General features: G+C 44.8%; 1 protein-coding gene across 2 annotated transcripts in view; it reads right to left on the bottom strand.

The window, feature by feature from the left end:
* Positions 1-16,968, bottom strand: part of abcc3 (ATP-binding cassette, sub-family C (CFTR/MRP), member 3) — a 77,734-nt gene that overhangs the window by 47,338 nt on the left and 13,428 nt on the right. The window contains exons 2-7 of one of the 2 annotated variants that reach the window (XM_083635401.1): positions 14,696-14,872; positions 13,119-13,244; positions 6,984-7,121; positions 3,768-3,893; positions 3,464-3,525; positions 1,878-2,009 (exon numbers count right to left, since the gene is read on the bottom strand). In XM_083635401.1, the coding sequence (XP_083491527.1) occupies positions 1,878-2,009; positions 3,464-3,525; positions 3,768-3,893; positions 6,984-7,121; positions 13,119-13,244; positions 14,696-14,872 (761 nt within the window). The remainder of the gene's footprint in view (positions 1-1,877; positions 2,010-3,463; positions 3,526-3,767; positions 3,894-6,983; positions 7,122-13,118; positions 13,245-14,695; positions 14,873-16,968) is intronic. The other variant, XM_083635402.1, reaches the window with a different exon arrangement.

Genomic DNA, 16,968 nt, shown 5'->3' with positions numbered 1-16,968 from the left:
TTCTTTTGACCTGCACCACGCTCTTAAAGTTGCTTGGTTCATATACAGTGATGCTCATATACAGTGATCCTCTTTTGCTTACATGTATCACTGGAGATAGACTGCTGGCGATGAATTCAATATAAATACTGTTTTATAGTTTATGAGTTCCCTGTGGGGAAATTAGAGAATTTGTAATTAATGTACTGTTGCAAAAATGAAGTAATCAGACTTTCCCTCATTTGGCCCTGAGGACAGCTGTGATATGATGATGCAGCACTTCTCCTTGTATTTATTTATCAAATTAAGTATTTATCTCTGATCTGAACTGACTCTGAACACCAGTCCAAACCAGCAGCGGATTCATCACTGACTCAAGTGGAATGGAATTCCAGCAGTACACCAAACAGGTTTCCGGACCACAATTAAAAAGGCCTAATCCAGCTTTTCCATATCGTTTTACAAGTCCTTGTTCCCCATTGGGAGAAAGCACAATGAAAAGTTGGCCGAACTGCAGCAGCGTCACACAATTTTGGGGGTCAAAGTTCACCAGGCTTCCCAAGCCGGTGTTAAGTGTGTTTGTGCAAGACACTCCCTTAACTGCGGTGCTAGAGTGTTCGTTGGGCCGGAGCGTTGTGTAACTAAACTGAAGCTCTCTTCTCCAGGGAGAAGCAGGGAACCACACGACAGCTAGCTTCTTTAACAGCTAGCTTCTTTAATAGCTAGCTTCTTTAACAGCTAGCTGCGGCGTCGCGTGGTTATTTGCCTCCACGGCGTGCATTAAAATCGCATAACACACACGTAAGGTGCCTGGTTTTCTCCCTGTGCTGTGAGTTAAAACGTACCTGGTTTTCTCCGTGTGCTGTGTGTTATAAGGTGCCTGGTTTTCTCCCTGTGTTGTGTGTTATAAGGTGCCTGGTTTTCTCCCTGTGTTGTGTGTTATAAGGACAAACTTTACCTGTGTTTCAACTGGCATGAGGGGGAGTAGATAATGACAGCATTTTAATTTTGGGGTGAACGAATTGAACTTTTTCAAAGCCAAAAAGACTCCATAAACACACAGAAGACATTCGAGGTTCTACAACTACAAACAAACACCCAAACAAAGTTTTGATCAATGATGTGCTGCAGCTTGTGTGTTTTTCTTCTCTGATTAGTTTCCCCACTAATCTCTAAAGAGACTAAACAGTCATATCAGTTATACGTAGCTGTTCTCTCCTGGCGTGAAGACAAAATCTCAGGCATGCCCTCACATGTACAGTACAAAGGGAACAGACGTACGCGCATGCACGCACGCACGCACGCACGCACACACACACACGTACTCTCACACTCACACAAACACGCACACATGCACACACACTTCCTCTCTCCTCTCTGTTCTGATAAAGGAGTGGAAGCTGAGGCCACTGCTGACTATGACAGGATTTGGCTTTGTAATTAATGAAATAATTTATTATTTAATTCATTCATTCATTAATTTACAGAACAGCAAAGGGAAGTGTAGACTGTAGGTACTTGCGAATCAAAGTACCGGTACACATTCGTCTTTGGAAGCCAGAATGTTTATAATCAGAACTAGCAGGCTTTACAGAAGCTCACAGACAACAATTAAAAAGAGAGAGAGAGAGAGGCTTCTTGTATAAATTATATAAATTAAAGCACTTTCAATGACCCATGTCGATTTATGTATATTTTCAAAAAATTTCAAGGCCTTAATTTCTTTATGGAATTCACAAACAAAGGATTTCAAAGGACCCCTGGGAACCCTGAATATGTTCCTTTCCCAACTTGTCATCTTGGGACTGCATTTTTGTGAAAAACCACAACTCGTCTCCAATGAACCAATGAACCTATCCAACTATCCATACATTATTTCTGTTCATTCATTCACGTACCTCTGGGCTTTGGCATGCTCTCTTTCCCACTCTTTGAGGAGTTTAGGCACCACTGTCCCCGAGCTGTCGCGCTGCTTCAGCGACCACAGGTCTTTGGCCTCCAGGGGCATTTTATAGCCTTTAATGGCCATACTGAAAGAGACAAACAGCACTTCAGTAAGTTAGTGCATCAAGCAAGACAGTGAGAGAGGAACAATTAACTGCCCACACAACACTTTTGGGGAATAATATGACTCATTCCGGAAAATACTATTCAATTTGTGCCAGGTATCCAGGATGATGTAAACTTGGTGCTATGTGTTGCATTTTAACATCAATAAATCATTACCACGTTAGGCTGTGTGTCCATAGCTTCTTTTCCTAAGCTCCAGCATCTTTTTTCAGTTGTTTCCAATGAGGAGAGAGCGTATGCGGGTGCATACAGCTGTCTAGAGAAAGTGCGCTGCACCCAGCGTCTTTTGACAGAGTGCTCCGGCTTTTTTGTGCGCCGGCTCCCAGCGCTTCCTGCTGGAAATATCTGAACTTTTCAGAAGGACGCTGGTGCTCCTTTTCAGGCAACTTATCATATGGAGAAACTATCACAACAGAGACAGAAAGGCTCAGTTGTGGGAGCAGGTTGGCTAGACACTCAGTGGTGTAGTGGAGGGTAGACACAGGTAGACGGAGTCTACCCACTTATTTTTCAGTCGGCATTGAGTCTACCCACTCCTAAATCCCCTCTGACGCGCATCCATTCAAGTAGTGTGCTACAGTTTTTTTCTCTTTTCTTCCTAAAGGCATGAACCCGCCCTACTCTGCCTCAATTGGCTAGTAGTGCTGGGTGCCTGTGTTGGGTTGTTGGGTAAGCCAATCAGAGGCAGAGTAGGGCAGGTCCTTTCCTTTGCCTTCCTAGGATAAAAATGTCGGCTCACTCTCCTGCGGCCTACCTGCCTGCCTGACCTGAGATGAGAAGATGAGCTACTAACGCCACAAACAAAGTACTTGCTAATATGGTGCTTAATAAAATCAGTTTGCTGCATGCCGACAGTACCAGGTGAATGTTTATTATAAAATAAACTCACCTCTGACTGAAACACCATGTTGCGTCATCGTGAAATGAATATTATCTTTGCTTTCTGACAGGTAGCGACGAGGTTTATGGAAAAAGTGGTCTTGATTTTGAGAAATAGTAGCATTAACACTGCCAGGAAATAAAGGCTACCAATCCAGCATGGTCTCATCTCTTTCTGGTAATTATAACGAGGTCAATCATTTGACAATTGATGTTTAAAAATGCAACACAATTCAAATGAAAGGAAATCCACTTTCATTTTCAGCAGTTGACATGGCTCCTTCCTCTCTTTACTTATGGATGCATGCATATGATCACCATGAGTGCAACAAAGTGCAGTGGAGAACCTACCTAGTGAACCACCTAGTGAACCACCTAGTGAACCTACCTAGTGAACCACCTAGTGAACCACCTAGTGAACCACCTAGTGAACCTACCTAGTGAACCACCTAGTGAACCACCTAGTGAACCACCTAGTGAACCTACCTAGTGAACCACCTAGTGAACCACCTAGTGAACCACCTAGTGAACCTACCTAGTGAACCACCAAAACGTCATGGTGGAAAGAAAGCCAGCTGTGGATTCGGGGCAGGGATTCTGAGGAGAGAAATAGGCCAGAGAGGGGTTACACAAGGATAAGGAGCCTTCGATCAGCAGCCAGCAACAACCGTGTTCTCTGAGTGTGAGCGACTATGTGACTTGCTTTAACAAGCACCGAGCAACCTGCCAGCACGTCCGCATCCTTCCAACACACGATACGGGCGGGAAGAGAAGACATTCACACACACGGTTCATGTGTTCTGCTGTGGTGTGTGTACTATACATCATGCCTGACTCACAGGGTCTGTGACCACGTTGGAGAAGAGAGGCGGTTTCTCATTGAAGCAGCAGAGAATCAGCTCGCACACCACAAGGCTGAAGTAGAAGTAGAAGGTGGTGAAACGCAGCTTGTCAGGGACTTTGCTCTGAAAAGCAAAAACAAGGGGACACACACACACACACGCACACACACACACACACACACAAGGTGGAGGTGAGTTACGACTAGGGATGTAACAATATGACATTTCACAGTACGGTATTGCAGTATCTGGAAAGACCCCCTTAATTAAACATGCCATGGCCCATCGCAAAAAACAAACGTGTGTTTGCTTCGAAGAAAAATATTGCTTTATTGAACTGAAAGTGAAACTAATGAGAACGTTTACACAAGGGTCCTCCATTATGAACATATTTGTAGTGGCGTGCAGCAACATATCGTGGGTATTACAGGGAAATGCTTACGGTGGATAACTGTGGTTGCTTGGTATACCTTAAAACGCTATAACATGACATCCCTAGTTACACTTGGTATACCTTCAAACACTATAACATGACATCCCTAGTTGCACTTGGTATACCTTAAAACGCTATAACATGACATCCCTAGTTACACTTGGTATACCTTCAAACGCTATAACATGACATCCCTAGTTACACTTGGTATACCTTCAAACGCTATAACATGACATCCCTAGTTACACTTGGTATACCTTCAAACGGTAACATGACATCCCTAGTTACACTTGGTATACCTTCAAACGCTATAACATGACATCCCTAGTTACACTTGGTATACCTTCAAACGGTAACATGACATCCCTAGTTATAACATGACATCCCTAGTTACACTTGGTATACCTTCAAACGGTATAACATGACATCCCTAGGTCCACTTGGTATACCTTCAAACGGTATAACATGACATCCCTAGGTCCACTTGGTATACCTTCAAACGGTATAACATGACATCCCTAGGTCCACTTGGTATACCTTCAAACGGTATAACTTGACATCTCTAGTTATATAACATGACATCCCTAGTTACGACAGAGCAAGCATCTCCAGTCAAGGTCAAAGTTAGTTTGGGTTTAGTTTACGTGATGAGTGATGACACTACGATGCCATGTTGGGGGGGAAATCAGACACAGGAATGCATGCAGTCGTTTCTTTCCCTCCTGCCGCTCCTAAAATGTCTAGATCAGCTGAATATGATTATTGAACAGAATTGTTAGCTTCAGCAGCCCAGAGGCACATTCATCTTCTTTTCAACATGTTCATACACAGGCTAGACCAACATGACTTTAGGAGCACAGCAGTGCTGTAACCTGGGCTGACCCCAGCACACCAACATGACTTTAGGAGCACAGCAGTGCTGTAACCTGGGCTGACCCAGCACACCAACATGACTTTAGGAGCACAGCAGTGCTGTAACCTGGGCTGACCCCAGCACACCAACATGACTTTAGGAGCACAGCGGTGCTGTAACCTGGGCTGACCCCAGCACACCAACATGACTTTAGGAGCACAGCAGTGCTGTAACCTGTGCTGACCCCAGCACACCAACATGACTTTAGGAGCACAGCAGTGCTGTAACCTGGGCTGACCCCAGCACACCAACATGACTTTAGAAGCACAGCAGTGCTGTAACCTGGGCTGACCCCAGCACACCAACATGACTTTAGAAGCACAGCAGTGCTGTAACCTGGGCTGACCCCAGCACACCAACATGACTTTAGGAGCACAGCAGTGCTGTAACCTGGGCTGACCCCAGCACACCAACATGACTTTAGGAGCACAGCAGTGCTGTAACCTGGGCTGACCCCAGCACACCAACATGACTTTAGGAGCACAGCGGTGCTGTAACCTGGGCTGACCCCAGCACACCAACATGACTTTAGGAGCACAGCAGTGCTGTAACCTGGGCTGACCCCAGCACACCAACATGACTTTAGGAGCACAGCAGTGCTGTAACCTGGGCTGACCCCAGCACACCAACATGACTTTAGGAGCACAGCGGTGCTGTAACCTGGGCTGACCCCAGCACACCAACATGACTTTAGGAGCACAGCGGTGCTGTAACCTGGGCTGACCCCAGCACACCAACATGACTTTAGGAGCACAGCGGTGCTGTAACCTGGGCTGACCCCAGCACACCAACATGACTTTAGGAGCACAGCAGTGCTGTAACCTGGGCTGACCCCAGCACACCAACATGACTTTAGGAGCACAGCAGTGCTGTAACCTGGGCTGACCCCAGCACACCAACATGACTTTAGGAGCACAGCAGTGCTGTAACCTGGGCTGACCCCAGCACACGACTGCTTGTCTAACCGCCTGCCTAGAGTTCTCAATGTCAGCCCGAGCCCGACGGGAGCCGACCCAGCCCCACGGACTCGGGCTGACAATTCCCACTGACACTTCACAAAAGATATATATTTTCATATATATATACATTATATATATATTATATATATTATTGAACATATATTTGTAATGTATTTACAGTAGGCTAGATGATACATTCTCTTTATTCTCTCTCACTCTCTTTAATGCTAACACACACACACACAGATGCAGCTTAGACACTTCTCAGTTTCAGCCTGAGCCCAACAGAACCCGACCAGCCCCATCGGCTCGGGCCGACAATTTATACTAATTGGTCGGGCTCGGGCTTCAACTTACTAGGGGCGGGTCGGGACGGGGCGGGTTTGAATTTTCAGGCCCGTTGAGAAGTCTACGCCTGCCTCCCTTCCACTCTGACTGAGTCTCTACCTAACTTGGCTCTCTCTGCCTCTTTGTGTCCCTGCCTGCCAGCTGCTTTCTCAAAAAGCAGACATGAAAAGAAACAGGAGAGGCTGTTTTATTTTCTTGATGGCTCTTGGCATCTCGTCTGCCTGCATGGTCCGGTTGCTGTGCACTCGTTCCTTTGTCCTGCTCTATTAGAGCCGTGCAGCTCTGGAGATCAGATAAGTATGTTTGGCCCTTGAGGGTCTGTCAGGCACAACAGCTCTGTGCTTAGCGGTGTCCTGGGCTGACCCCTACAAAACAACATCCACCAACTGTCAGCTCCCAGCCCAGCCACTGAGACAGCAGGGGTGGTCAAGCTGAACTAACACTTACAAGTCAGACAGAGATGAGGTAGGAGGAGACAAGTGGATAAGATGGTGAGGTAGGAAGATGGACTAGACAGAGAGGAAGATGATAAATATGCATAAGGCACGCGAGGTTCTCACCTGGCTGGATGCCTGGAGGATCTTGGAGCGGAAAGGCACAATGGCACACAACACAGACAGGAACCAGAAGATGAAGAGGACCCCCGAGGACTGAACCCCACGTAACCTCTCAAACTGGATCAGAAATGTGGCCAGCAGCTGAGAGATGGGGGGAGGGAGGTATTAAAAAGTTGAGCTAGAATAGCCAAGACAGAACCACTGAGGGCATGTAAGGCAGCCGGGGCTAGCTCAATCTTCTATCTTGACTTCCTCTGTCGAGCGCCCTAAAGGAACATTTCACCCAAAAATGAAAATGGAATCATTATCTACTCACCCCCATGCCAGTGGAAGGTCGGGTGATGTTTCCTGGAGCTTCCCAGAGAAACGGCTTTGCAGGATGCTCCTACATAACTGAAGTCTATGGTGGTGACTAGCTTTCAAACGTTCAAAGCAACAACAAAAGGGCTCCATACTGCTTCTCTGACATAATCCAAGTGTCTGAAAGCCCCAAGATGTCAAGTTGACTTGAAAAGATGTTATTGACACAATGTTTTTAGCCACGTAGCTCCCGGCTATGTCCATGTTGAGGCACATCCCATCTAATGTCAGTCATGTCAGTTAAAACTGATCATGGTCTACAAGATTTTACAGGGTTTGTGTCCTAAGTATTTTTTTAATTATTTTATGTATGTCCGCGACTCGCATAGCAATAGAATCTGCCCAGTCCTTGAATGGGTTCAAAAACCAACTGAAAAAAAGGGTTGCTGAGTAACTTAGTATAGTGTAGCCCAGTGCTGACCAATTTGGGGCCCGCGGGCCACGGATTTGGGGATTTTTTTATTTATTTTTTCCCTTCCCCTTCTAAATATTTTTTTCCTGATTTTTTATCCCATTTTTATCCCCCTTAGTGCTAATTTTACTTTTATTTATCCTGGTTGCTACTCCACCCTCTGCTGATCTGGGGCGAGCCGAAAATGGCTCCATGCTTCCTCCGAGACATGGGCAGTTAGCCAGCCGCTTCTTTTCACCTTACAGGGGAAGCTTCACTGGTAGGACATAGCACGCATTTTTTTACCGAAGTAAATTCAACAGCGGTTTGTCTCATTTGCAGACAGAGAGTGGCTGTTTTGAAAGAGTACAATATACGTCGCCACTACGAAACGAAACATGCCCTCGCTTTTTCAAACAGATAAAAAGTAGATTATTATATTGAAATGTTAATTTAGATTTAGAATGTTAATTTTCTATAAAACACAATACATTTTAATGTAATTCCACAACGTTTATTTTTGGCCCTCGGCCCTCCACCCAGATTGAGTTTTGGCCCTTCATGGGAAAGAATTTGGGCACCCACTGTAGCCTATAGCTTGGAGTCCGGACTGATATTAACATGGTGTTTTTATGTATTATTATGTATTTGTATTATTATTGTAATATTGCAATGTTGTCAGATAGGAGTAGCATACTGTCCCTCCTTTGCTCTGCCTGCCTTTTCTTGGGACCGCAATGGAAATAAGTCTTGGGATTTTCTTGCGCTAACCTGATGTATTTTAATACTGTATGCATTGTGTATTGTATTATTATGTCAAATAAAATCATTCATTCATTCAAAGCGCGAGCTTGAACACAGTTCAGAGCTAAGTGGCTACAGTGAAGATTTAGGCTAAAACTGGGTAAATTACGTCTTTTCAAGTCAACTTGAAATGGAAGAAGAAACAGAAAGACTTGGATTATGCCGGACGAGCAGTAGGGTTGTTGTTGTTTTTTCGGTTTGAAAGCTTATGCTGCAGTCGTTTAGGAGAATACTGTAACTCTGTACCAGGGAAAGCTTCAGGAATGTTTTGTGTGTTTAGGAGAATACTGTAACGCTGTACCAGGGAAAGCTTCAGGAATGTTTTGTGTGTTTAGGAGAATACTGTAACTCTGTACCAGGGAAAGCTTCAGGAATGTTTTGTGTGTTTAGAAGAATACTGTAACTATGTACCAGGGAAAGCTTCAGGAATGTTTTGTGTGTTTAGGAGAATACTGTAACTCTGTACCAGGGAAAGCTTCAGGAATGTTTTGTGTGTTTAGGAGAATACTGTAACTCTGTACCAGGGAAAGCTTCAGGAATGTTTTATGTGTTTAGGAGAATACTGTAACTCTGTACCAGGGAAAGCTTCAGGAATGTTTTATGTGTTTAGGAGAATACTGTAACTCTGTACCAGGGAAAGCTTCAGGAATGTTTTATGTGTTTAGGAGAATACTGTAACTCTGTACCAGGGAAAGCTTCAGGAATGTTTTGTGTGTTTAGGAGAATACTGTAACTCTGTACCAGGGAAAGCTTCAGGAATGTTTTATGTGTTTAGGAGAATACTGTAACTCTGTACCAGGGAAAGCTTCAGGAATGTTTTATGTGTTTAGGAGAATACTGTAACTCTGTACCAGGGAAAGCTTCAGGAATGTTTTATGTGTTTAGGAGAATACTGTAACTCTGTACCAGGGAAAGCTTCAGGAATGTTTTGTGGACTAGAATTCTTGTGCAGTTGCTACGTTTCAAAAGGCAGGGCTTACAGATACCATCGTGTCCTCAGATAGCCCCTCTTCAGTGCCTTCCTGCATCAGGGTGTGCTGTCTGGGCTCGACTTATCCAACAAGTTTTTTTTTGAAGTAACAGAAATGATGGAGAAAGCATAAGCACCTCTATGTTTCTGAACTGTCTTGAAGTGAACTTTAGTTTCAATTGTTTCTTCTCTCACAGTGGACAGCATTGGTTAAAGGTGGACAGCATTGGTTAAAAGTATCAGTTAATTATAGTGCCAATGAAAGAATGAGACGAGGATAAAATAATGTTACTGCTAATAGTGAATTTCCCGACTAATGTACCATGTAGAAGTTTTGAATTCAAGGAAAGCAATTTGTTTCTGTCCTTTTTCCTGCATACACAGACACAGAGTACACAGAGTAGATCATACACAGACACAGAGTACACAGAGTAGATCATACACAGACACAGAGTACACAGAGTAGATCACACACACAGACACAGAGTACACAGAGTAGATCATACACAAATGCAGAGTACACAGAGTAGATCACACACACAGACAGTAGATCATACACAGACACAGAGTACACAGAGTAGATCACACACACAGACAGTAGATCATCATACACAGACACAGAGTACACAGAGTAGATCACACACACATACAGTAGATCATACACAGACACAGAGTACACAGAGTAGATCACACACACACAGACAGTAGATCATACACAGACACAGAGTACACAGAGTAGATCACATACACAGACAGTAGATCATACACAGACAGTGGCCCCTATCGTTGCATCGGCGCAGTTTCTAGGCCGAGCGGCAGGCGCAGATCAAAGCAGTGGGCGTGGAAAGGCGCACTTGATATCGTCATGCTGGCGCTAGATGCAGCCCAAAGCATTACAACCACGCCTTTTAGGCGTAAAATTATGCACCGTCATGCTCATTGGATAAGTGCAATAAACGAATCGCACGCTTGCCTTTTTAGCTCCAATTCCAGTGATCCCGCAAAACCAGACGAAAGCCAAACGCTCTGCCCCCCCCCCCTCCCTTCATCCAGCCTGTCTGTCTGCATTATAGGCTATTATTCCATATTATTATGCTTCTCAAACCAATCTAACTGCAGTTTCAATACTGCAAGCATGTAAATACGCTACACTATAGCAAGATCAAAGTGAAAATAATGTACTAAACGCATCAGCTAGAAAAATATAGCCTATTAGATTGGTGAAAGTTTGTCCAGAAAGATATCGTTTTCTCTCCCCTGCTGCAGGTAGAATGATGCACATAAATATACCCATTATGTAAAGTCATTGCATAAATGTGTTTTTATTGTAAAACTAAATGTGGAGTAGGGCGAAGTTATTGGAGCGCACATCACAGTATAGCAGATGACAGTAGAAGCTTCCAAAGCGCGTTCCGCTGTCACTTACCTAAATCACGTTAAATCCACACAGGGTATATATAGGCTCAAGAGGACATATATGTTTCACATAGGGTGGTGTTTCATTTCATGTTTTATTTGGTCCAATATTGAAATGTTCGACAATTGCAGGTTGTCTTACCATTACACATTATTTTAGATCTACCTTTTATATCTATTTCGGCTCATTTAGTTGCTATTTAGTAGCGAAATGGAGGACCCAATTGCATGCTGGGAGTGGACATTCACAGGCAGTAAACTTACAACTGCTATTTCCTATGGGAAGCTGGGTGCTGCTATGTGTTGTGTCTGTTTGAGCGAGGGAGTCAGAGAGAGAGAGAGAAGGGTGACTCAGAGGCAGAAGAGCACTGGCGCACTGAATAGGCCTGGTTTCAGAGAGAGACAGAGAAGGGTGACAGGGGAGAGGCACAAGTGCACTGGCGCAGTGAATAGGCCTGGTTTTCAAAGGCGCAAAGCGCTAAATTTAAGGCAGGTGCCAAGATATCAGTACGCCGAGATTTAAGGCCGACACGCCCACTTTGGCCCATTCTGGGACTGCGCCACGCCCATTCGGCCTAAAGCGCATTTGGCAGCGTAAAGCCATATTGATATCGTCCCAAAACAGGCGCAAGGCACGTTTTTTTGCGGTTAAGGCCCGTTTTAGTGCCGAAGGCCTGTGGGAGAATAGGGCCCACAGAGTACACAGAGTAGATCACACAGACAGTAGATCATACACAGACACAGAGTACACAGAGTAGATCACATACACAGACAGTAGATCATACACAGACACAGAGTACACAGAGTAGATCACACAGACAGTAGATCATACACAGACACAGAGTACACAGAGTAGATCACACAGACAGTAGATCATACACAGACACAGAGTACACAGAGTAGATCACACACACACAGACAGTAGATCATACACAGACACAGAGTACACAGAGTAGATCACACACACATACAGTAGATCATACACAGACACAGAGTACACAGAGTAGATCACACACACACGCAGACAGTAGATCATACACAGACACAGAGTGCACAGAGTAGATCACATACACAGTAATTCCCTCTAGTAGTTAAGAAAAACATAAAATCAACCATTTTTGTTCAGTGATGCCAAACAAATGGTACAAAGTCTATATTGTTCATCAACCACTGGAGTATTATCTCTACTATTTTAAGCCTAGTGCTTTTTTTATCTGCACATCTCTGGAAAATCTAGGAGTGGCTCCTGTTCAGGAAGTGACGAGAAGGCTGTTATAGTGTTCAGGCTAAGATTAGACTAGAGTAGTAGTAGTAGTAGACTAGGCTGTAGATTAGCTAGATTCCCTGTGTTCTAGTTAGTTCCGGTTAATGGCTAGAGTAGTCAGATTGTTTGAACTGCTGCTCATTTGGCCTGGCCGCTCTGCTGCTAGTTCCAGTGTGCCGCTGCTACCTGGGGCTGGACGATAAATGTCAATTCATTTCTTGCTTATTCATTGGCTCTTTTCGCCTGATAAGTAAAATACATAATCTGACTGCTAAATGTTACTGTCGCCTATGACTATTCATGACCATATCGCCCAGCCACAGTATATTCTATCTGTTCTACTCTTCTCCTCCTCCTGCTCCTTCCCCACCTCCTCCCTTTCCCTGCCCTTTCCTCCCCCACATTCCCTGCTCCCCACCTCCTCCCTTTCCCTGCTCTCTCCTCCCCCACATCCCCCCTTTCCCTCCCCACCTCCTCCCTTTCCCTGCTCTCTCCTCCCCCACACCCCCCCGCTCTCCCTCCCTTGCGCTCCCTCCTCCCTTTTCCTGCTCTCTCCTCTTTCCCCCTTCCCCTGCTCCTTCCCCACCCCCTCCCCGCTCTCTCCTCTCCCACATTTCCCATTCCCTCCCCACCTCCTCCCTTTCCCTGCTCTCCGCTCCCACCCGATCTGTTCCCTGTTCTCTCCTCCCCCACATTCCATCCCCCTTTTCTCCCTTTCTCTCTGCCTTCCTTTATCATATGATTGCTCAATCTTGTTATTATTACTACTGTAATTGTTACTGTTGTGTCAGCTAGATTTAGCTATACATATTCTTTGTGAAGTCCTCTGAAACATGCTTGTGAATTAGGGCTATACAAATAAACTTGACTTGGCTTGACTCGTGTGACTGACTGTGTTTATACGGACACATCCTTTGTTTACAGTGTGCTCACCATGGTCATGCCGAGCACCAGCGGGGTGACAAAGTAGATGGGTGGCTGCGTGTCGCCCTGCCGTAACTCGTGGAATGTGTAGAAGAGATCTGTCCAACACACAATCCACAACAGCAAGCCAAACACCTGAGTGGGGAGAAACGGTGAAAAGGATAGAAAAAAGAAAGAAAGTGTGTAAAGAGATGTGGAGGAAAGGAATAGAGAGCCAAAGTTAAGCCCCCACTTCCGCTTTAGGCACCAAAGTTTAGGAACCAGAGTTTAGGCACCAGAGTTTAGGCACCAGAGTTTAGGCACCAGAGCCATTCATTCGCCATTCTTTTTTTCCATCTACAGTTGGTAAAATGCTTATAAAAAGAGTTGTACTTGGTCAAATCAAGTGATTCAGCTATATGAGAATCACAAGAGACCCTAGAACAATTCACTCACACCAAAACGTTTAACAAAAAAGCGGATTAAAAAAATCACACCCAGGTGTTGAAGTGAGCGGTGCAGGTGTGTGCAGGTCCCACCCTTCTCCTCCACCTCCCTCTCCCTCTCCCTCTCCTCTCCCCTCTCTCTGACACTGTGTGTGCGTGTGTTTTGAGGCGGTCTCTCCATAGCTTGCCGATGTTTTGCGAATAAGGAAATTAATTTGCCATTAATTTACAGAGGTTTCTTAAAACTGTGCATGTGTGAATGTGTGTGTGTGCATGTGTGTGTGCGTGCGTGCATTACCGGCTTGTGCGTGTTTCGAGCCACTCTCTCCATAGCGTGCCAAAGTCTCGCCAATGAGGAAATTAATTTGCCATTAATTTCCAGACCTACCAGATCTTAAACTGTGCACGTGTGCGTGAATGTGCTGTGCATGTGTGCGTGCGTGCATTACAGACTTTGAAATGCTATCGTCCTCGAGACGAGACATTACTCTCTCTCTCTCTCTCTCTCTCTCTCTCTCTCTCTCTCTCTCTCTCTCTCTCTCTCTACGCCTGTGCCTCAGCTGTCTGTGCAGACCGGGGAGGTGGGGGCGGGGCCAAACCCCTTCCTTGTCGCCTGGATCCAGTCTCCCCAAATCTCCATGCACACAAATCTCGGTGCACACGTCGTCCCCACACACATCTCCCCACAAACACACAAAGTCACTTATAGAAGCGGCTGCACCGCATAAAAAAGTGACGTTTAGTTTTTTAAGTTTTGGGCCGAGTGAAATGTTCTCTGGTCTCTCGTAATTCCAAATATATCTGAATCGCTTGGTTTGACCAAGTCAAACTGTTTTTACAAGCATTCTACGAAACGTAGATGGAAAAAAGAATGGTGGACGAACTGCTGTGGTGCATATGCCTAAACCGGCCTTGACTTTGGCTCTCTATTGGAATACAGTATGATGAGCAGTGTCAGCTTTTTTGCCTGCTGGAGTGGTGGAATGCATGGCTGGATGGTATTCCATCTAAACACTGCAATGTGGGAGACTCACAGCGCCTTTTAGCCAGTCCACTTCTCAGCATTCATGAATAATTCATAAACACATGCATTTAGCCAACATTTTTCTTTCTTTTTTCTTTTTTTGGGGGTGGAGGAGCAAGGACGCTCTCCCCTCTCACCGTTTTGAATCGGTTGATGATGGACATCATGATGTAGCCTTTGTTGTTCCTCTGGAGGTAGAAGAGGTAGATGGGGCAGATGGCCCACAGGTAGATGCATGGCAGCCATGACAGGACAGTCAGCTGAAAGCACTCGGGGAGGTCAGGCTGGTCTGTGTGCAGCGTCAGATTGGCTACCTGCGGGGGAAGACGAGACGGTGGACAGTGCATGAGCGTGCTGTGCAGGAGCATACTCGGCTCTCTCATGCACCACATAGGGCTGAGTAATACTGTATATCGATGTCGTGACTCGTGATATGAGACTATCATCTTGGATATGGTCATATCGTGATATGCCGTAAGTGTTGTCTTTTCCTGGTCTTAAAGGCTGCATTACAGTAAAGTGATGTAATTTTCTGAACTTACCAGACTGTTCTAGATATTCTATGCCTTTACCCACTTAGTCCTTATATCCACATTACTGATGATTCTGTCCAAAACATCTCACACATGCCAAACCCCCATCTCTACTTCACACATAAACTCCATGACTTCATACCAGATGCTTCTCAACCCAGAGCTGTATAAAGACTTTCAAAAAGTTAGCCATAACTCCCTATTACACCAGAACATCCCTATTTTGCTAGAAACTCTATCCATGGGAGCCGCTGTTCCTCGTTCTCCTGTCATTTTGTTGTTGAATATTGTATTGGGTTGCATGTATCCTTGAGGCAGAGGCGTTGGCTGTTGTTGGGCCTTACTGCCTCAGAGATGGAAGGCTCCTCATACTCTGCCTTTTGAACATGTTCAGCTGTGGACCTGGCTGTCATGCAGATGGCCCGTATGCATGACGCTAAAGTAGAAAATATTATGGGGTGGAATGCATTTATTGAAGCCATGCGCAAAACTCAATCTACGTTTTCTTCTGATTCATTCATTTCCATGGCACTGTTAGTGTTTCGCCAATTTCTGCCATGGCACCTGAATTTCCCCAAGAGGAAAGTGCTGTCTTATCCATGGGGATCTTCAATTCTTTGACATTTACGTTTTGGGAAATTGGCGAATGTCCAAACCCAGAGCAAAGTAAGGTGGTCAAATTCCTACACAACCATTCATTAAGAGTGTCATAGGTCAGAGCCGCAGCAGCATTCCTGTGACCCTGTGATGATTTATGAATCGTGGAAGGGAGCTCATGTAAGTGTGAGGAAAATAAATACAATAAGAGCCAGACAGAGGTTATTTTCAAAGGCTGCAGCAGCAATACAGTGGGACTGACTTTGAAGACTGCCATGAAAAAGTGATGATTCAACTGAAGCTATTAGCTAGTTGGTACTGAAGCTATTAGCTAGTTAGTACTGAAGATATTAGCTAGTTGGTACTGAAGATATTAGCTAGTTGGTACTGAAGCTATTAGCTAGTTGGTACTGAAGATATTAGCTATTTGGTAGTGAAGCTATAAGCTAGTTGGTACTGAAGATATTAGCTAGTTGGTACTGAAGCTATTAGCTAGTTGGTACTGAAGCTATTAGCTAGTTGGTACTGAAGATATTAGCTAGTTGGTACTGAAGCTATTAGCTAGTTGGTACTGAAGATATTAGCTAGTTGGTACTGAAGCTAATAGCTAGTTGGGAAGAAATGAAGGAGGAAACATAACATGGGGTTTAGATAGTACCTCTGAGAAAGGGAAAAGCCACCAATACATTAATTTACAATCATATTGTAAACATCTAAGGCAGATACTTTCTCTGTACAATTCCCTCAAAGCAAGGTATCTCACACCCCCAGTTTAATGATCCAGCACGAGAAATGACTTCCATCAAGTAGCTGTAGCTGCTATGTTGGAGAATGTAAGAATATGTTTCATCTTGATAGAGAAGGAAATCACTTCATAGTACATCCCCCCTCCCCATCCCCCCTACATAAAAACAATACATAAATAAATGAAATAAAAAATAAATAAACACACCCATGCCTGAGATTGCGGTGCCTTTGCTGCCTTGCTCATGGGTGTTCTAGCTAGCCCGATTCAAACTGAGCCAAAGAGACAGAGTGAAGGGACACAGAGCAGTGCGGCACCAATGCATTTCTGCATTGGCTTTGGCTTATGCACCTTGACTCTCTTTGATGCATTGCATTGCTAGGAGATCATCACACCAGGGGGAAGTTGATCAGAAAGAGAAGCTACGTATGCGATATTGTGTTGATAATGACTCCGGCGCCATCAACTCCTGTGTTACTAACTTCTCCACGATATTGCATGACGACAATACGATTGGAGAGATAAACTAAACATG

The sequence above is a fragment of the Poromitra crassiceps genome (assembly GCF_964638095.1).
Source record: "Poromitra crassiceps genome assembly, chromosome: 4".
In the NCBI taxonomy this organism is placed as follows: Eukaryota; Metazoa; Chordata; class Actinopteri; order Beryciformes; family Melamphaidae; genus Poromitra; species Poromitra crassiceps.
Note: the sequence above shows the minus strand (reverse complement) of the source record. Positions and strands in the feature narration are given on the sequence as shown.